The sequence below is a fragment of the Danio rerio genome, chromosome 7, assembly GCF_049306965.1.
Source record: "Danio rerio strain Tuebingen ecotype United States chromosome 7, GRCz12tu, whole genome shotgun sequence".
Lineage (NCBI taxonomy): Eukaryota > Metazoa > Chordata > Actinopteri > Cypriniformes > Danionidae > Danio > Danio rerio.
In genome coordinates, this window is record NC_133182.1 from 9,597,501 (window position 1) to 9,619,724 (window position 22,224).

The window sequence follows — 22,224 nt, forward strand, 5'->3', positions numbered from 1 at the left end:
CGCGTAGCTGTGCATTTATATTTCTGCGCTCTGTCTCTGTTGGTCTGCGTTACACTTCCGAAACGCTAGTTGGCAGTGAGGTGTAAATGTTTCTCTGTGACGAGTTTCTTCGCTGCTGTTTTGCTTTTCCTAAACACTTCCGGGATGTACAAGTGGCTCAAACTCGCTCATTTTTAGTTAGGAACTGGCGGGCGTGCAACAACTTTAACTATGAGGTAAATACAAAACAAAACTTTCCATCCGGAGCTCCTTCACGGGACTCCACACTTGTAAACAATCGCTCCTTCAAGGCTACTAAGCTGACCAATCACAGAGCTTGCGCTACTCGTCGTTGCGACGTGTAGTACCGTTTTTTGATAGGTGCACGTCAGCGACGCCGACGGCGAAGGGCTATGCGTCATCGCCGTAGCATACGCTGGTGTTTGACGCAGAAGTATAAATCAGCCTTCATGCTCTCCACTCCTCCATGACCGCCGCAAGAGTTACTCAGGATACGGCCTGGTCCAGGATTATGAAAACTTGGGATCATCTCGTTGCTGGTCTTGGATCGAATCAGTGGTGCTGCATAGTTTGAGGGCCTCGGGATTAGTCTCCCCAGGTGGAAATAGATAATAAAGAGAATAATTAGCGTAGCTGCTGTTCATAGTGTATATAAACAAGATGCAGAAACCTGTGTGGGGCACATTCATGTATCACACCGCTGCACTGGTGATGCACTGAGTGTATGCTTTACTAAAAAGATAGGCCTTTAATCTAGTTTTTAATTGAGAGAGTGTGTCTGAGCCCCAGACATTATCAGGAAGGCTAATACAGAGTTTGGGAGCCATAAATGAGAAGGCTCGACCTCCTTTACTTGACTTTGCTATTCTAGGTACTACTGGAAGCCCTGAGTTATGAGATCTTAAAGAGCGAGTTGGACTGTAGCAAAAGAGAAGGTTGCATTGGTAAACAGGAGCTAGATTTTTAAAAGCTTTATAGGTGAGAAGTAATATTTTAAATTCAATACGAAACTAAGGCAGCCAGTGTAAGGAGGATAAAATTGGGGTGATATGATCATATTTTCTACACCTGGTAAGAACTCTGGCAGCTACATTTTGTACTAGCTGAAGTTTGTTAATAGAGGACGCTGGGCAGCCAGCAAATAGAGCATTACAGTAATCCAGCCTAGAAGTCATAAAAGCATGGACTAGCTTTTCTGCATCTGAGATGGATAGCATATTTCATAACTATTTCTCAGATGAAAGAAGGCAGTTTTTGTGACAGTGGATATATGATTTTCAAAAATTAAAATGCTGTCTAATATGACACCCAGATCTTTTATAGTAGAGCTAATGCTAACTTTGTATCCCTCTAATTGTAGATTGAGTTGTTAGATCTGCTGTGGGGAGGATTTAGGCCCAATAAGTAATAATAACACAAAAACACAATGGGAAAGTCACTTTGTCTACACCTACTGTAAACCTGACCTGTGAAAATTTCAAAAAGTACTTTCATAGAGACCAAGAAGAATCAATTTTTAACTAAAACATTTTAAAAAAGAAGTTGCCCAGTGGCACAGTGGGTAGCGCTGTTGCCTCACAGCAAGAAGGTCCCAGGTTAAAGCCTCAGCTCGGGCAGCTGGCATTCCTGTGTGGAGTTTGTATGTTCACCCCGTGTTCGCGTGGGTTTCCTCCGGGTGCTCCAGTTTCCCCCACAAGTCCCCCACAGGTGAACTGGGTAAGCTAAATTGTCCGTAGTGAATGTGTGTGAATAAGAGTGTATGGTTGTTTCCCAGTGATGGGTTGCAGCTGGAAGGGCATCCGCTGCGTAAAACATATGTTGGATAAGTTGGCGGATCATTCCGCTGTGGCGACCCCTGATTAATAAAGGGACTAAGCCGAAAGGAGAATGAATGTTTGAATGAATTTTAAAAAAAGACAAACAATGAATTCATATGGATTTATATTTATTGATTCATTGATTCTGATTGGTTTCAATCAATAGCTATTTAATAAGTCAAAGTAAGCAATATATTTTAAGCAATTAACATCAAATCACCTGTCATAAGGTGTGTAATGTACATTTGGAAAAGGAGATCGATTTTAATGCTTGTCATGCATTAAAATATGCAGGGAAACACATATACGGTGCATCATTCAGCAGATGTAGATATGCTTAAATTTCAGGCTGAGATCATTAAGGCAGGATGATTTAATAAAGCCCATCCAAAATAAATTTTTTACACATTACAGACTATCCTTGGTAACTTATGTTTGCGCTTAGCTGCCATGACACGAGACGTTTAGGTAGAATTAAACATTCAAAGCAAACAAAAAATGCAAATCTTGCATGTGTTTTGTTGTAAAACAAGCAACAATGTTTTGCATGTGAATCTAAAGCAAAAACCCTACAAAAAGCACAACACGGATATATATATATCTTTATATTAGTAAATATTGAGAGATGACGTATGACTATGCTCGATATTAAAACATTCAAATTAAATACACATAAAAGGAGTTTTCTTTCAAATCTGTACAGCACATCTACATGAAATAAACAGAGTGACGGTGAAGCGAGAGTGTGTCGATCCGCGGTGTTTGTCAGATCACAGTCTGAGCTGCTCGCTGAGTTTGATAGTGATGGCTTTGACCTCGGTGTATTCCGCCAATGCATATTCACCCCTGCAGGAACACACACACACACACACACACACACACACACACACACACACACACACACACACACACACACACACACATGCAATACACAAACACACAATCAGTGGTGTAAACTACTGTTTAGATGTCTACTTTATGATGACTGAAATCACCAAATCACCAATCTCTGTCCTGGAGCCGGTGTCCCTCCAGGGTTTAGCTTCAACTTGCCTCAACACACCTGCCTGGATGTTTCAAGTACACCTAGTCAGACCTTGATTAGCTTGTTCAGGTGTGTTTGATTAGGGTTGGACCTAAAATCTGCAGGACACCGGCCCTCCAGAAATAAGTTTGGTGATCACCCCCTTAGACAATCAGTAAATGCAGAATACACAAATTACAGAATACTACGTTTTCACCAAGTGGTATCCTCCCGCTTTCCCTCAGGAAGCCAGTACGGAAGCAAATGAAACTGAAATTCATCGAATGTCCGCTAGTTCTGGCTCCATATAGAGCAAATTTCCATTGACCCTACTGTTGAAATGGCCAACTCTACAGCAGAAAAAAGGTGTTTACAGCCTGGCACAAAAAATGATTTTGGTTCATAAAGCTAATATTACCCTTCATAAGAACTGTGAGGGGGGTGAATTTTTTTTACAACTCATCCGTTTCCTTTATATTAGGTTATATTAAGTTTGCATAATTAAGGGCATGGCCAGTTGAGTGACAGCTAGGTCTCGCTGGTCGCCGTCACTTCACCTCAGCTGATTCCAGCTGATTAGCTGCTGAACTCTGCATTTTCATCGTATTTTTGTTTTGTTTTTATGTGGCTTTACACAGTCAGTCGCCTTTTGGAATTATTTCATACAATTATCAAATGATATGGCATGCTGTGTGCACCTAATTGTGCTCACATTGCATTCACGTGTCCTCCATTTCCCAGGTGAGTGAAATTATATACTTATTCACCATCTCTATACATGTATTTGTTTTATTTAAGATCATTTATCGTTTATATTTATATTTAGAGCTGTAATGCACTCCAGAACCTGACAGATTGATTAGCTGTAGGCTCTAGAACAGTCATCTGAAGTGTTGTCATACAGTGTTCTGCCTGGATTTCATCAATAGCCCTGCATTTACTATCACAAACTATATTTGAAGTGTTTGGAAGTGATTTGCGTTTGAAAAATGTCATAAGGACTATGTTTAATGGCTCAATGTATTACAGTAGTGTTTTTAAAAGTTTCTAAACATTTCATTAATATAGTGTACAGCCAAGCACATGCGGTCAGAACACAAACGAGTCGCAGATAATGAAGTATTAAGCGTTCTCCCATAGGAAAGTCTGTCTACGCAGAATGCCAGCAGGTATCTGTAGCTCCGCCTCTTTGCCCTTATTTGGAATGCCCCGGTTGGTGCATGACGTGCGAACAAAATAGCGACGGTGGGCCACGCCTACTGGTAGCTTCTTTTGGGTTCTTCATAAACCTATGGGTGACGTCACGGATACTACGTCCATATCTTTTACAGTCTATGGTTTTCACACACACCAATTAGTCTGCGGCTCCACCTGCTGGACACTCGTAGATTTAATCATAGATAAAAGTGCTTAGCCTGAGCATTACCATTTTGACATGGCTAGATTTTTGCAACACACATTGTAAACACATCAACCTGCATTCTGTCGACATATTATAGGTGCATACACTCACTGGCCACTTTATTAGGTACACCCGTATTTCAGAAACAGCTGATCTACTGGCATTTTTACGCACAGCCATCTCTCGGCTTTGCAGAGAATGGTCCAAAAAACAGAAAATATCTAGTGAGCGGCAGTTCTGTGGGCGCAAATGGAGAGAGGTCTGGATGCAGACCTGCTGCAGTGCACTCTGAGCTGCATCCAATGATTTTTAATGCGCTCACCTAACCCCACCCCTAACCCTACCCGTCACAGTGACGTCACTCACTGCATTGAATGCATTGTGTCTGCCATTGCATCGCTGAGTGAGGTGACATGAATAAAATCATTGCTCCATATAGGTGGAAGTGACGAACTGCAAGCCTTACATGTGTATATCAATTAATTATCTCGTTTTGGAGCACACTAGCTTATAGATATCTTAAAAACGAACAGCACTGATACTAGCATCTAAAAAAATGTATTTTCATTTCATTTGACCTTTAAACCGCAACTAACTGAACTACAGAATTTTACGTTTTCACACACACATTGCATGTAAAATTGATCAAATCAGTCCTGTAACAGTTGAAGCTTCAGCACTCACAGCTCTCGGCCGTTTCCAGACATCTTGTATCCTCCGAATGGAGTTTGAGCATGTAATGCGTTGTAGCAGTTCACCCTGCAGAACAAACAAACATGAGCGATGGACTTCAGATGGACAACACACACAATACAATACCTGTTCTGTCACTGCTTCATGCCATTTTTGCATATATTTGCTATATATAACTCAAAAGACACTATTAATAGTGAATAATTCCTTCTTATACTTGATCAGTATTTGCAAATGTAATTTATTAAAACTTCTGACAGCTCATATTTCACCATCTACTAGACCAGTGGTTCTCAAAGTGGGGGTCGGGACCCACCAAGGGGTCGCAGGACAATGAAGGGGGGGTCGCCTGGTGATTTCAAAAAATCTATTTAGATTTAATAAACCATAAGAACTACCATATTTTATCCATAACCTACTGAAGAGGAAAAAATAGTCGTTTATAGTTACTATATAGTTACTATAGTAGCTTACTAGTTCTGTTGGATTTGAACCCCTGAGGTAACTACATTATATTAAAGACACACCAATAGCATCAGATGCAGCAGCTTGACTTTATAACACCAGGTTAAATGTTCCGGCCCGTTTACAGCACTGACATCCATAAAAAAAATAAACGAAGAATAGACTTCAGTCAATTGGAGTGTGTGCGCCATTGCATGCAAGGTTTCTGTATTTATAACCACCTCAGAAAATATTGGGGGTTGGGAGTCACTGGCATTGTCAGTTTGGGGGTCGTGGGCTGAAAAGTTTGGGAACCCCTGTACTAGACACTTCATACTTTTGGGTTAGAGAGGTAAAAGAGCTGTGCAACTTTAAAATAAATGTGTATGAAAGTAAAATGGGGTTGCACGGTTGCTCAGTGGTTAGCACTTTCGCATCACAGCAAGACAGCAAACACACTGGTTTGAGCCCCAGCTGGGCCAGTAGGCCTTTCTGTGTATAAGTATGTGTATCAGGCTTTTTACGTTCCTTTATAGCACATGTAGCAAATTTGGGTCCCAAATTGGGAGTTAAGCTTGGGTTTTACTATCAAAATAATAATAATAACCTTAATTTAACCAGGTTAGTCAATTGCATTTACAATAGTCGCTTTTCCACTATCGTGCTGAACCGTTCTAAGAACACTTTGGTACGGTTACGGTTGTTTCCCCACTGAGTCTGGAACAGCGCGGCACGATTATAAACCGTTCTCGGCACTGTTAGACAACCGTGCTGAACTGTGCCGACAGATTCTGTGTGTTGACGTCACGGCTCTGTTGCCAAAAAAATAAAAAAAAAATAAAATAAAAATATTTAAAAATAGTGCTTTCTTTGTTTTCATTCTCCTGCTTGCGCATGAGAGAGTAACAGCGCAAACAAGAAAGCGAAAACGCTCGGGCTACAGACTCGAAGTAAAACTAGTTAGTAAAAAACTACGAGGCACAGGATAGATTCTGCTCTACTCCATGACTTTGTGGCTGTTCATCAAGACGACGACGAGGTTTGTTTGAGCCTGGATTGACCATGGTTTGTTTATGTATATATAATTCAGCTGTAATCTATCTGCTGCGTGTGTATTTTAAACATGGCAGGTTTTTTATTTTCATTCTGGCTTGTTGCGTAAGCGAATGACGTATCTCTGTAAACCAATAGCGTTCAGCTGCGCCTTTTGGTACCCTTTCTCATGTTTGGTACCCTTTTTAAAGGGTGCCGAAAAAATGGTATGATACGGTTTGGTTCTGTACCCCTTTTGACAGTGTTTTCATTCTGGCTTGTTGCGCAAGCGAATGACGTATCTCTGTAAACCAATAGCGTTTATCTCTGCCTTTTGGTACCCTTTCGAAAGGGTGCCTAAAAAGTGGTACGGTACGGTTCGGTACGCCTTTTGAAAGTGGAAACAGCCATAAAAGCATACCAAACCAAACCGTACCACACCACTCAATGGAAACGTGCCATTATATTACTGACTGATTGAATTTTTAAAGGAGGATAGTGGAATGAAAGAGTTTAGCAGCTTTAAGGTCTGCTAAATGATGATCAGATGAGTCCATTCACAGACAGATATATATAAAATAAAGGGACTAAGCCTAAAAGAAAATTAATGAATGAAAGGATATTTTCACAGTATGTCTGATAATATTTTTCCTTTTGGAGAAAGTCTTATTTGTTTTATTTCGGCTAAAATAAAAACAGTTTCTAATTTTTTATGAACCACTTTAAGGTCAAAATTATTCAAGTGGTGCTCGCTGCAGAGTCATTTGAGGAGAGGTGAGCTCCACAAGGGGGAGCTTAAGCTTGAGCTCCACCTTTTTTGCACTTCTTCTACGAGTGATGTCACTGGGGGTAGGGTTAGGGGTGGGGTTGGTGTACACATTAAAACAGCTTACAGGAGGAGGAGCGACAGCTCATGCTCCCCCTCGCTGGAGCTCAGCTCTCCTCAAATGGCTCTGCAGCGAGCACCCTCTCAAATTATTAGCCCTTATAAGCAATTTTTTTCGACAGTCTACAGAACAAACCATTGTTCTACAACAGGGGTGGCCAACCCTGTTCCTGGAGAGCCACCTTCCTGCAGATTTCAGTTGCTACCCATATGAAACACACCTGAGCCAATTAATTAGGACCTGAACCCCACGTGATAATTACAGGCAGGTGTGTTTGATATGTGTGAGGTTGCAACTGAAATCTGCAGGAAGGTGGCTCTCCAGGAACAGGGTTGGCCACCCCTGTTCTACAATAACTTGCTTAATCACCCTGACCTGTCTAGTTAACCTAATTAACCTAGTTAAACCTTGAAATGTCACTTTAATATATTTTTTAATAAATATATATACAGTATAGTGCGTTATTAAAATGTAAGCAGTTGTATTTTTCCGGTTTAAAAGTGAAGTTGTGTTATTGATTGTTCTACCAGACGGTTCCCGCCTCCAAAGCTGCAGACACACTCATGGCGCGCTGGACGTCCCGCGTGAACACAGCTGCGGTCAGGCCGAACTGAGAGCTGTTTGCCCTGTCAATCACATCCTGCTGACACTCAAACTTCATGATGCACTGAACCGGCCCGAAGATCTGAAACACACACGTATGCACACAAGCAGACGCACACACACAAACAAACACACAAAACAGACAGACGGATAAACACATGCACAGAGAGAGACACACATACACACACACACACACACACACACACACAAATGTAATTAAAAAGGGATTGGGTTGAAAAATGAGCTAAATTATTATTACTGATTTCTGAAAGACGAGTTATTATTTTTCTAATAAAGCTAATTATCAGGCAAATCTCAGCAATAATCTAATAATCAAAATCTGCGCTGCCAAATTGCTCCAGCAGGTGGCGCCACAGATCACAAATACAGATACCTGCCATCTTAAGCTCTATTATGAGTATTTATACTTTTGAATTGCATTATGAGAACTTTATTTTCCCTCCAACAACTTGTGATGTTAAAACGTGACTTTTATTGTCATTTTAATAGTTTTAAGTGATATATTGTCTGGGTTGGGGTTGTAAATGACAGTACAAAAACCTGGGAATAAAGTGCCAGCACTTTTATTTAATCATTTTAAAGAGTTATTTCTTTATAAATTATTTATTCATAAAAAAATGCTTTCAAACAACTACAGTGAAAGTCACTTTGTTAATCTGTAGAGGTACATTTTTTACATCAAAAGTCAATACACAACAGAAATCAAGATCTGTATAACCATAAATAAACTGTGAATCACAATAAAAGTACTTTTAATAATATTCTATTGTAATTATTATTATTATACATACTATTCATTTTAAATACATTTTAAATGTTTTTTAAGATGTACTTTAAAATGTTAGTTAACAAATACACTCACTGGTCACTTTATTAGGTACACTTTACTAGTACCGTGTTGGACCCCCTTTTGCCTTCAGAACTGCCTTAATCCTTCTGGGCATAGATTCAACAATGTGCTGGAAATATTCCTCCAAGATTTTGCTCCATGTTGAATGATAGCATCACACAGTTGCTGCAGATTTGTCGGCTGCACATCCATGATGTGAATCTCCCGTTCCACCACATCCGAAAGGTGCTCTCAAAGGTGATCTGGTGACTGTGGAGGCCATTTGAGTACAGTGAACTCATTGTCATGTTCAAGAAACCAGTCTGACATGATTCACGCTTTATGACATGGTGCGTTATCCTGCTGGAAGTAGCCATCAGAAGATGGGCACACTGTGGTCATAAAGGGATGGACATGGTCAGCAACAGTACTCAGGTAGGCTGTAGTGTTGACACAATGCTCAATTGGCACTAATGAGCCCAAAGTGTGTACAAGAAAATATCCCCCACACCATTACACCACTACCACCACCAGCCTGAACCATTGATACAAGGCAGGATGAATCAATGCTTTCACATTGTTGATGCCAAATTCTGACCATCCACATGTCACAGGAGAAATCGAAACTCATCAATAGGGCCAGACGGAATCTGCGAACAATTTTGGTATTTCTGCGCAGAATTTAGTTAAAAATCTGTGGATTTATGCAAATGATTTTAGGAGTATAATAACTAAAACCTTAATATATGAAATAAAAAGTAATAGCTTTTTAATGTTTACAATGCAAATCCAATAAGCTACACTTTATTTGGTAAAAAAAGCAAGTCTCTCATATAATATATCTACTAGAAGACAGAAAAAATTACATTACAAATACTGTACAATTTAGAATATTGTAAATAAATGATATAAATATTTTCATATTAGTCAATAATATTGCTGTAATTAATTTAAAAACTGAATAAATATAGATGTACTCACATTTACACAAGTAAATAAACAGAATCAATGATGGGCTAAAAAATCTGCGTAATTCTCCGCGAGCATATTCCGTGTGGGCCTACTCATTAGACCAGGCAACGCTTCTCCAATCGTCTATTGTCCAGTTTTGGTGTGCCTGTGCGAATTGTAGCCTCTTTCCTGTTCTTAGCTGACAGGAGTGAAACCCGGTGTGGTCTTCTGCTGCTGTAGCCCATCTGCCTCAAGGTTGGACGTGTTGTGTGTTCAGAAATGCTTTTCTGCAGACCTTATTTGAGTTACTGTTGCCTTAGACATCTATACTGTTGTCTATCAGCTGGAACCAGTCTGGCCATTCTCCTCTGACATCAACAAGGCATTTGCGCCCACAAAACTGCCGCTCACTGGACATTTCCTCTTTTTCAGACCATTCTCTGTAAAGCCTAGTGATGGTTGTGCGTGAAAATGCCAGTAGATCAGCAGTTTCTGAAATACTCAGATCAGCCCGTCTGACACAAACAACCATGCCACGTTCAGAGTCACTTAAATCACCTTTCTTCCTCATTCTGATGCTCGGCTTGCACTGCAGCAGATGGTCTTGATAATGTCTAGATGCCTAAACGCACTGAGTTGCTGCCATGTGATTGGCTGATTAGAGATTTGCGTTAACGAGCAGTTGGAAAGGTGTACCTAATGAAGTGGCCGGTGAGTGTATTTTTTTACAGTGCAAGAAAATTTATTTTTAATACTTTTTAAATACATATTTAAAAATATTAATTGGCAGATTGTTTACAGTGTAGGTAAAACAATAATTTGTTTTTGTACATTTGTTAATATACAATTTAAAACCCTAAATATAGGACAACTACAGGTTTATAAATAGAAATAAAAAATTATTAATTTTAAGAGAGAAAGAAAAAACATCCACACACTATCTGTATAAGTTGTTTTAAATTGGACTCATTAAACTGAACACACTACAGCACAGATGACAGAAGCGTTGTTGTACCTCTTCTTTAGCGATTCGCATGTGGTCTTTGACATCAGAGAAGATGGTGGGATGAATAAACAGACCTCTGTCCTCTACTGCACAACCACCAAACTCCAGCTTCGCCCCTTCCTTCTTCCCAGAATCCACCAAGGCCAGGATCTTCTCAAACTGATGCTGGTCGATCTGAAGAGCACAAACACATCATGCACACAAATAATGTCTTGTAGGCTTTGACCCTAATTGTGATGTTTTGGTGACTGTCGCTTTAAATTCAAATGAGATTGTGCTCTTTTCAAAAGAGGGCGGAGCTACAATGCCTGTGTGTCAGCATAGTGGCAGATTGAAAAACAAGACTAACCTCCTATTGTAATGAGTGAGAGAGGGTCACTAGTGGGCGGGGCTTTCCCCCTCTGATGACACGTACAAAGGGAGAATGTCCATCAAAGTGTTTCTGCAGACTGTTTTCATCAATTGTAATTATAAAAATACAATTAATACATTTTTACCATTTGAACTGTGTTTAAACAGTGATTTTGCATAATAATTCCCGTTTAAAGTAAAATCATGCCACTCCGCTGACATATAACTGAAGAGGTTAAGCTAAAGATCTATGCTAACTCGTGGTCTGTGTGATGTGGGTGGCTCCATTGGGTCTCCAATCACTATATTCTTGTGTTATTCTATACCAGTCTGTCTGTCTAAAATTATAAACAATAAGAGTTGTTTATAATAGCAACAACAACAACAAATATACATTCACTTTTTGCCTTCATCAGAATTTCGAGAGGTCCTGGATTCATCCCGGACGAGACCCCAATTGTTACATTTAGCCTCCTTACTAGGTGTTCGGAGAAAAGGTAACACAAAAAAATTAAGATAAATTAAAAAATCCAATTTAATTTGTTCGAATTACTTATGTCACAATTAGCCTTTTTACTAGGCGTTGGGAGAAAAGTTAACACAACAAAAAAAATTAAGAAAAATAAAAAAAAATCAAATTTAATTTGTTCAAATTAAAAATGTTACATTTAGCCTCCTTACTAGGTGTTCGGAGAAAAGGTAACACAACAACAACAACAACAACAAAAATTAAATTATTAAAAAAAATAAATTTAAAAATCTACTTTAATTAGTTCGAATTAATAATAATAAATAAATGCATAAATAAATTTTCAATAATGTGCATGGTGTAGAGAATCTCCTTTTTCTTTATCCCAGCATACTTTCACTTCAAATATAAGGAAAAAGAAAACTCAGGGAAAAAAAAAAAGATTTCAAAAGGAAAATGTTTTCTTTTATTCACGATTTAACTTATTATTATTATTTTTTTACAGGTCCAGAAAGGGTAAACAAAACAAAGAAATACTTAAATGAAAACTTTCCTTGCCAAAATCGTCAGGAGAGGGTAAGGCAAAAATAATAAACAAAACAAAAACTTCCTAAATAGACAAGTCCTATATTTACTAATACTAAAAAAACTTAAGTCAATGACAATGCTCTTACCTCACTCCCTGGCTAAACCCGAAACAGGAGAAAACTTAAAAGGGATAAACCCAAAATAAATTGGCACCCGTCTCCCTACACGGCTTACGTTTCACATAAAGTTACACATCACTTTTATTCACGCTAAAATCTCACAAGTTTCACGTTTTAAATATCACACTGTCTGTCGGTATGTCTGCCAATATATCTACCTGAATGTACAGTGAATATATATCTGTTAGACAACAAAATGTACTTTTGAGGCTTTTTACTCAAGAATGTAGTTGTTTGGATTGCGACTATGCAGTTTATTTGTAAGAATAGTGCCTATTCAAAAACATTTACAATTTCTGAAACCTCGTCGGCGGCCAAAGACAGTTGATGTTGTCTATCAACAAGATGGCGCCAGAACCGCATAATAAGCCCTTGCTCAGTGTGTTCTCTGAGCGCGAATAAAAAGCTAAAAAGTGGAAGCCTCGTGGTTTTTAAGGTGGACCGGATAGAGTCAATAAGAAGCTGCGAACAAGAAGCTGGATTCAGCCTTGTCCCTCCTTATCGCAAACACAACAGCAGTCTGGTGAGAAATCTCTGTAGATGGATGGCATTTCATGTCACGTTCAGCCTTATAATCTTAAAATGTGAGCAAAATTTGCTGTTTTGTCATCACCTTAAGGGGGTCACACACCAGAAGCGCGCTTCACATTACGCTATAGAGAATCATTCAAACACTAGCTCTAAAGTGACGTTGGTGAATTAGTAACGGCTTCTGCTGTTCTGACGTCAGCTGCAGATGTGAATGAATGGCGGAAGAAAGTAGTTCCTAATACAAAAGGGTTTTAGACTCTCTGTGTTTGATTTTCATTTTTAAATGTACAAGACTGTGCCTTCAAACTGTTGTATAAACGCAATATAACACGAATTGCAGTGTGCTATTGCTGTAAATCAGCACTGGTGGGGCGCACGACTCCCCCCAGTGCTGATATACAGCCATAGCACACTGCTACTCGTGTGATATCGCTCATCTACGTGTATGTCTACAGTATATATGACTCTCTGTATATCTACCTGTCTATCTATATACCTATCTACCTATCTGTCTTTCTATATATCTATCTACCTGTCTGTCTGTCTATGTATCTACCTGTCTGTATGTCTGTTAATATACTTACCTGTCTATCTGTCTCTCTAACTATATATCTACCCGTCTGTCTACAGTATACATAACTCTCTGTATATCTACCTGTCTGTCTATCTATATATCTATCTACCTGTCTGTCTGTCTATATATCTACCTGTCTGTATGTCTGTTAATATACTTACCTGTCTATCTGTTTCTCTAACTATATATCTACCTGTCTGTCTACAGTATACATAACTCTCTGTATATCTGTCTGTCTATCTATATATCTATCTACCTGTCTGTCTGTCTGTCTATATATCTACCTGTCTGTATGTCTGTTAATATACTTACCTGTCTATCTGTCTCTCTAACTATATATCTACCCGTCTGTCTACAGTATACATAACTCTCTGTATATCTACCTGTCTGTCTATCTATATATCTATCTACCTGTCTGTCTGTCTATATATCTACCTGTCTGTATGTCTGTTAATATACTTACCTGTCTATCTGTTTCTCTAACTATATATCTACCTGTCAGTCTACAGTATACATAACTCTCTGTATATCTGTCTGTCTATCTATATATCTATCTACCTGTCTGTCTGTCTATATATCTACCTGTCTGTATGTCTGTTAATATACTTACCTGTCTATCTGTCTCTCTAACTATATATCTACCTGTCTGTCTACAGTATACATAACTCTCTGTATATCTGTCTGTCTATCTATATATCTATCTACCTGTCTGTCTGTCTGTCTATATATCTACCTGTCTGTATGTCTGTTAATATACTTACCTGTCTATCTGTTTCTCTAACTATATATCTACCTGTCTGTCTACAGTATACATAACTCTCTGTATATCTGTCTGTCTATCTATATATCTATCTACCTGTCTGTCTGTCTATATATCTACCTGTCTGTATGTCTGTTAATATACTGACCTGTCTATCTGTCTCTCTAACTATATATCTACCTGTCTGTCTACAGTATACATAACTCTCTGTATATCTGTCTGTCTATCTATATATCTATCTACCTGTCTGTCTGTCTGTCTATATATCTACCTGTCTGTATGTCTGTTAATATACTTACCTGTCTATCTGTCTCTCTAACTATATATCTACCTGTCTGTCTACAGTATACATAACTCTCTGTATATCTACCTATCTGTCTTTCTATATATCTATCTACCTGTCTGTCTGTCTATATATCTACCTGTCTGTATGTCTGTTAGTATACTTACCTGTCTGTTTGTCTCTCTAACTATATATCTACCTGTCTGTCTACAGTATACATAACTCTCTGTATATCTGTCTGTCTATCTATATATCTATCTACCTGTCTGTCTGTCTATATATCTACCTGTCTGTATGTCTGTTAATATACTTACCTGTCTATCTGTTTCTCTAACTATATATCTACCTGTCTGTCTACAGTATACATAACTCTCTGTATATCTGTCTGTCTATCTATATATCTATCTACCTGTCTGTCTGTCTATATATCTACCTGTCTGTATGTCTGTTAATATACTGACCTGTCTATCTGTCTCTCTAACTATATATCTACCTGTCTGTCTACAGTATACATAACTCTCTGTATATCTACCTATCTGTCTTTCTATATATCTATCTACCTGTCTGTCTGTCTATATATCTACCTGTCTGTATGTCTGTTAGTATACTTACCTGTCTGTTTGTCTCTCTAACTATATATCTACCTGTCTGTCTACAGTATACATAACTCTCTGTATATCTGTCTGTCTATCTATATATCTATCTACCTGTCTGTCTGTCTATATATCTACCTGTCTGTATGTCTGTTAATATACTTACCTGTCTATCTGTTTCTCTAACTATATATCTACCTGTCTGTCTACAGTATACATAACTCTCTGTATATCTGTCTGTCTATCTATATATCTATCTACCTGTCTGTCTGTCTATATATCTACCTGTCTGTATGTCTGTTAATATACTGACCTGTCTATCTGTCTCTCTAACTATATATCTACCTGTCTGTCTACAGTATACATAACTCTCTGTATATCTACCTGTCTGTCTATCTATATATCTATCTACCTGTCTGTCTGTCTATATATCTACCTGTCTGTAAATATACTTACCTGTCTGCCTGTCTATCTGTCTCTCTAACCATATATCTACCCGCCTGTCTACAGTATATTTGCCTCTCTTTATATTTACCTGTCTGCTTATCTATATATCTATCTACCTGTCTGTCTGGGTATATATCTACCTGTCTATCTCTCTGTCTGCATACATACCTGCATGTCTATCTATTTATCTACCCGTCTGTTTTTATATCTACCTGTGTGTCAGTCTTAAGCTCCTTGCTTACCTGTGGTCCGTGTGATGTGCGTGGCTCCATTGGGTCTCCGATCACTATATTCTTGGCTCTTTCCACACTGAGACGCACAAACTCCTCATAAACGGGCTCTTGGACATAGACTCGTGATGCAGCGGTGCAGGCCTGACCCTGGTTGAAGAAAGCCCCCTTCTGTGTCTCCTCCACCGCCAGCTGCACTAAAAACATAGACACAAAATAAAAACTTTAAACAATCCAGTCATTCCCTAACTCTGGTAAATATTGTCCTGAATGATCTACCTTTACTCTATTTTACTCTGTTCATAATTTACCATGGGTTATTAATTAATTAATCAGTGGGGTATTATGCACTTTATTGCCACAATTTATTTTGATCTACATTTTACATTATAAATAAACCATTGACTAATCGATCTATCTATAACTAATAGATCTTCCTGACTATATATCTGTCTATCTACATGTGTGTCTAACTGTCTGCCTGTCTATATATCTACTGTCTGTTTATATTTGTAACTGTCCATCTATATCTACCTGTGTGTCTGTCTATCTATGTTTCTACCTGGCTGTCTATCTATATATCGACCTGAATGTCTGTCTGTCTTTATATATTCCAGTTTGTCTGCCTATCTTTATATCTACTTCTCTGTCTGTCTTTATCCATCCGTCTTTCTGTATATCTACCTGTCTGTCTGAATGTCTATATATCTACAGTACATATCTGCCTGTTTCTATATCTACAGTATTAGTCTGTCTGTCTGTCTGTCTGTCTATATATCTACTGTCTGTCTATATTTGAAACTGTCCATCTATATCTACCTGTGTGTCTGTCTATCTATGTATCTACCTGGCTGTCTATCTATATATCGACCTGAATGTCTGTCTTTATATATTCCAGTTTGTCTGCCTATCTTTATATCTACCTCTCTGTCTATCTATATATCTATCCGTCTGTCTATATAACTACCAGTCTGTCTATATATTTACCTGCCTGTCTAAATATCTATTTATCTACATGTTTGCCTATTTCTATTTATATTAGTCTGTCTGTCTATCTATCTATGGATCTACCTGTCTGTATGTCTGTCTATATATCCACCTGCAAGTCTGTTTATCTATATATCTACCTGTTTGTCTATACACTGTATCTATCAGTTTGTCTGTCTGTCTGTCTGTCTGTCTGTCTGTCTGTCTGTCTGTCTGTCTGTCTGTCTGTCTGTCTGTCTATCTATCTATCTATCTATCTATCTATCTATCTATCTATCTATCTATCTATCTATCTATCTATCTATCTACCTATCTGTCTATCTGTCTGTCTGTCTGTCTGTCTGTCTGTCTACCTACCTGTTTCTCTATTAATATATATACCAGTCTGTCTGTCTGTCTATCTATATATCTACCTGTCTGTATGTCTGTCTATAGATATACACCTGTCTGTCTATTTATCTACATGTTTGTCTTTATATCTACCATTTTGTCTATTTATATATCTACCAGCCCGTCTGTCTATCTATATATGTATCTGTCTGTATGTTTGTCTATATATCTACCTGTCTGTCTGTCTGTCTGTCTATCTATGTATATACATGTTTGTTTGTCTATATCTGTCTGTCTATCCGTCTACCTATATTTATACCAGCCTGTGAATATATCTACATGTCCATCTATATATCTACCTGTCTGTCTGTCTGTCTATCTATATATAATGCCCATCTGTCTATGTATCAGCCTATCTGTATATCTATTTATCTACCTTTCTGTAAGTCTGTCTATATATGTACCTGTCTGTCTGTCTGTCTGTCTGTCTGTCTGTCTATTTATATTTATGTCTACCTGGCTCTATGTCTATCTATATATCAAACAGTCTGTCTGTCTATCTATATCTACCTGTCTGTCTGTTTAACTATACATATACCTGTCTGTCTGTCTGTATATATATATATCTACCTGTCTTTCTATTTACTCACACACCAGTCTTTCTGTATATCTACCTGTCTGTCTATACATCTACCTGCATGTTTATCTATGTATCTACCTGTCTGTATATCTACCTGTCTGTCTATACATCTACCTGTCAGTATGTCTGTCTGTCTATATATCTATATAGCTACTGATCTGTCTATATATATATATATATATATATATAGACAGACCAAAACTAACCCTGTTGTAGATTTCATAACTCTGGCTATAAGGCATCCCTAAAACAGTTTTAAACTTACAAATGCCAAACGTTCTTTTACCCTTCATTAAATGCAGGGTTAAAAATGTCGACCTCGCTCATTAGCCCTACACACTCATTAGTGAGCACTAAAAAACCCTAGTGTTTTTCTCATGCCCTTATGCTTTGTTTGGTTCTGCAAAAGTGCAGCGTATGACGTGTCCGTTTGATAGCCGTGCCAATGTTCATGCTCCGATTCATATGTAAACCCGATAACATGATGCATTTTATCATTACACCCTTTCTGGAGTTTAATGAGCTGTGCATTGGCATAAATCTGGCTTTGCTGCGCAGATGTGAATGTACATAATAACAGCAGCATGTGAAGCAGAGAGGAGTTCACAGATGCACGGGTGGTCCGCGATATTGCAACATCAATAACCTCCAGCCAAACAAGCCCCTCAGAAATATAAACTGCACCACAATCAAATGCACTTGAATGAACTTTAATCAGAGTGTGTTAGGTCGCTTAACCCTGTAAAGCCTACCGTATCATCACAGTATGTGAATTTATAATAAGGCCTTTGCTGAAATAAAATGCTGCCAACAGTGGAGGGGGGTAGAATCCTATAGTGCCTGCACAATATTTAGTTTGATCATTAATATTGCAATGTGTGAGAATTTTTCAATATTTGTACTAGAAACGAGACAAAGCAAAGCATTTTTGCATTGTAATTATTCAATTTCTCTCCCTGAATACTGTTAGAATCCTCAAAAAACGTTCAAATAGTGCTATTCAACCTATCTTGAATAACTATCCGGGGTCTTTAGCCTATCCGGGGTCGCCACAGCGGAATGAACCGCTAACTTATCCAGCAAGTGTTTACGCAGCGGATGCCCTTCCAGCCGCAACCCATCCCTGGGAATCATCCACACACATATTCACACACACACTCATACAGTACAGACAATTTAGCCTACCCAATTCACCTGTACCACATGCTTTTGGACTGTGGGGGAAACCGGAACACGCGGAGGAAACCCATGCGAACGCAGGGAGAACATGCAAACTCCACACAGAAATGCCAACTGAGCCGAGGCTCGAACCAGCGAATTATCAACAACATGTTACATGTTATTGCCACCATTCACAGATTAGAAATATTTAAATGGGATAATAGCAGGATAGAATGGTAAATTACAGGCAAATCCCAGGAAAAATGGGAGTGTTGACACAATCGGGAGGTACACAATCTTAGTTTTAAAAATATATTGGTATGAAAGTAGCATGGTGGTTGTTTATGCAGTGCATTAGCAGAAATTGTACAGCATCTGCGAATATTGATCTCATGGAATATTTGGTGTAAATAACCTGATGTTCTAAACAAATTTGATGTTTGGTTCCATTTGCTTAAAGTAAGTTGAAATACCCAACCCAGACCCTGTCTGTCTGTCTGTCTATCTGTCTATATATCTACTGCTCTGTCTGACTATTTATACATCTACCTGTCTGTCTGACCATTTACCTGTCTGTCTGTATAAATACTTGTCTGTCTGTCTGTCTGTCTGTCTGTCTGTCTGCCTGCCTGCCTGTCTGTCTGTCTATCTATCTATCTATCTATCTATCTATCTATCTATCTATCTATCTATCTATCTATCTATCTGTCCGTCTGTCCGTCCGTCCGTCTGTCAACTATCAACTGACCTACCTACCTGACTTTCTTTCTTTCTTTTTCTTTCTTTCTTTCTTTCTTTCTTTCTTTCTTTCTTTCTTTCTTTCTTTCTTTCTTTCTTTCCATTTGCTTAAATTAAGTTGAAATACCTAACCCAGACCCGGTCTGTCTGTCTGTCTATATATCTACTGCTCTGTCTGACTATTTATATATCTACCTGTCTGTCTGTCTATTAACTTGTCTGTCTGTATAAATACTTGTCTGTCTGTCTGTCTGCCTGCCTGCCTGCCTATCTATCTATCTGTCCGTCCGTCCGTCTGTCAACTATCAACTGACCTACCTACCTGACTTTCTTTCTTTCTTTCTTTCTTTCTTTCCATTTGCTTAAATTAAGTTGAAATATCTAACCCAGACCCTGTCTGTCTGTCTTTCTGTCTATATATCTACTGCTCTGTCTGACTCTTTATATATCTACCTGTCTGTCTGTCTATTTACTTGTCTGTTTGTATAAATACTTGTCTGTCTGTCTGTCTGTCTGTCTGCCTGCCTGCCTGTCTGTCTGTCTGTCTGTCTGTCTGTCTATTTATCGACCGACCGACCGACCGACCGACCAACCTACCAACCTACCTGACTGTCTTTCTTTCTTTCTTTCTTTCTTTCTTTCTTTCTTTCTTTCTTTCTTTCTTTCTTTCTTTCTTTCTTTCTTTCTCAGACCCTGTCTGTCTGTCTGTCTGTCTGTCTATATATCTCCTGGTCTGTCTGACCTATATATCTACTTGTCTGTCCGACTATTTACCTGTCTGTCTGTATAAATAGTTGTCTATCTGTCTATCTATATAACTACCTGTCTGTCTGTCTATCAACTTTTCCGTCTGTCTATCTATCTTTATGTCCGTCTGTCTTTCTACCTGTCTGTCATGTTTTCTTTCTGTCCGTCTATCTAACCTAAATCGATATAAAAGTAGCATAAAAAAAAAAGCCGACCATATGGAGGTAAACGGTGAGCAGTACAACCGCAAAACATTCGCTTTACACACAAAATGCAGACATATGTACCCTCAAGTAAATACTTCTTGGTTCTCAAAAATGTATCCCTGGGCACATATTCCTAATGAGCCTGTGTTGGAAATGACAAGGCACAGCATGGTGGCTCAGTGGTTAGCACTGTCACCTCACAGCAAGAAGGTTGCTGGTTCAAGTCCCAGCTGGGCCAGTTGGCATTTCAGTGTGGAGTCTGCATGTTCTCCCCGCGTTTGCGTGGGTTTACTCCGGGTATGGGTGTTTTCCTGTACTGGGTTAAAGCTGGAAGGGCATCCGCTGCGTAAAACATATGCTGGAATAGTTGGCGGTTCATACCCCTGATAAATAAGGGACTAAGGAATGAATAAATACAAATCTGTGTTAACAGAAAGTAACGTTGATGCACTTGCAACGGAAACAGAACATTAAGTATGGGCGAGGCTTTCTTTTTGCGCATCATTCCCTCTTAGCAAATGCTAAAGCAGCACATTCTTAGTGTGTGTGTTTGTGTTTCAGATTTTTTTGGTGTAAAAATATTTTTTATAGGTGTTGAGCCAAAATTGACACAAAGAACAACCGCTGTACCCTAAACATATTTAGCCTTCATGAAAATATGTAACAATGTAATTTTGTTGGGTCATTTTAGAAAAAAAAAAACAGTGACAACTTTAGGGTTTAGTTGCACCAATGATTTCTTTTTTTGCGTGCAGGCATCATTATAGTTTCAGTCATGTGATTTCTTGACTCACGGTCTGAGTCTGCAAACACGATGCAGGGGTTTTTTCCTCCAAGCTCCAGAGTGACTCTCTTCAGATTACTGCTGGCCGCCGCTGCTTTCACCAGCTGACCAACCTGAACACAAACACCAGATAACCAATAACAGGCTGCCGCTGAGAATCATCCTCATGATCATATGGAGGACAATGAAAAACTCAACTAAAACACCACACAGTTGCAGTAAACAGCACTGATGTCCAGCTCACATGGACTAAATAGTTTTTTAGTATTTGATTGAAAAAAATCCCATGGGTAAAATAAATCATCTCATCGTAGCTATAAAATGATTTTCTTAATCCTTTCAGCAATGACTCAAATCACTGATTAATAAAGTCACCTGGAATGGCAAAGAAAGCTTTCCAGCAGTTCATCAAGATCTTTTGGATTCATCTTCAATGCCTCCTCCATCTTAGCCCAGACATGCTCAATAATATTCATATCTGGTGACTGGGCTGGCCAATCCTGCAGCACCTTGACCTTCTTTTCTTTCAGGAGCTTTGATGTGGAGGCTGAAGTATGAGAAGGAGCGCTATCCTGCTGGAGAATTTGCCCTCTCCTGTGGTTTGTAATGTAATGGGCAGCACAAATGTCTTGATTCCTCAGGCTGCTGATGTTGTAGTACATATCTCTCGCACGCCCCCATACTGAATGTAACCCCAAACCATGATTTTTCCTTCACCAAACTTGACTGATTTCTCTGAGGATATTGGCTGCATGCGGGTTTCAGTTGGTCTTCTGCAGTATGTAATGATTGGGATGCAGTTCAACAGATGATTCATGCGAAAAGTCTACCTTCTGCCACTTTTCCAAATGATCAACTTGAAGTCAAGTTATTATTTGTTGCTCTTACAACAGGGATCGACAACAAGACTTTTGTCAGGTAGTGTATATCTAACTCAAAAAAAAGCTTGAGTCATCTTTGTTTACAGTGCTGTTACT

General features: G+C 38.7%; 1 protein-coding gene across 2 annotated transcripts in view; it reads right to left on the reverse strand.

Moving 5' to 3' along the window:
- The window catches only part of aldh1a3 (aldehyde dehydrogenase 1 family, member A3), a 145,511-nt gene that overhangs the window by 55,492 nt on the left and 67,795 nt on the right, over positions 1–22,224 (reverse strand). Inside the window, 6 exon segments of one of the 2 annotated variants that reach the window (NM_001044745.1) lie at positions 2,248–2,663; positions 4,928–5,002; positions 7,827–7,984; positions 10,719–10,883; positions 15,667–15,851; positions 21,258–21,360. In NM_001044745.1, the coding sequence (NP_001038210.1) occupies positions 2,588–2,663; positions 4,928–5,002; positions 7,827–7,984; positions 10,719–10,883; positions 15,667–15,851; positions 21,258–21,360 (762 nt within the window). In that variant the 3' untranslated portion in view covers positions 2,248–2,587. 2 annotated transcript variants of the gene reach the window in all.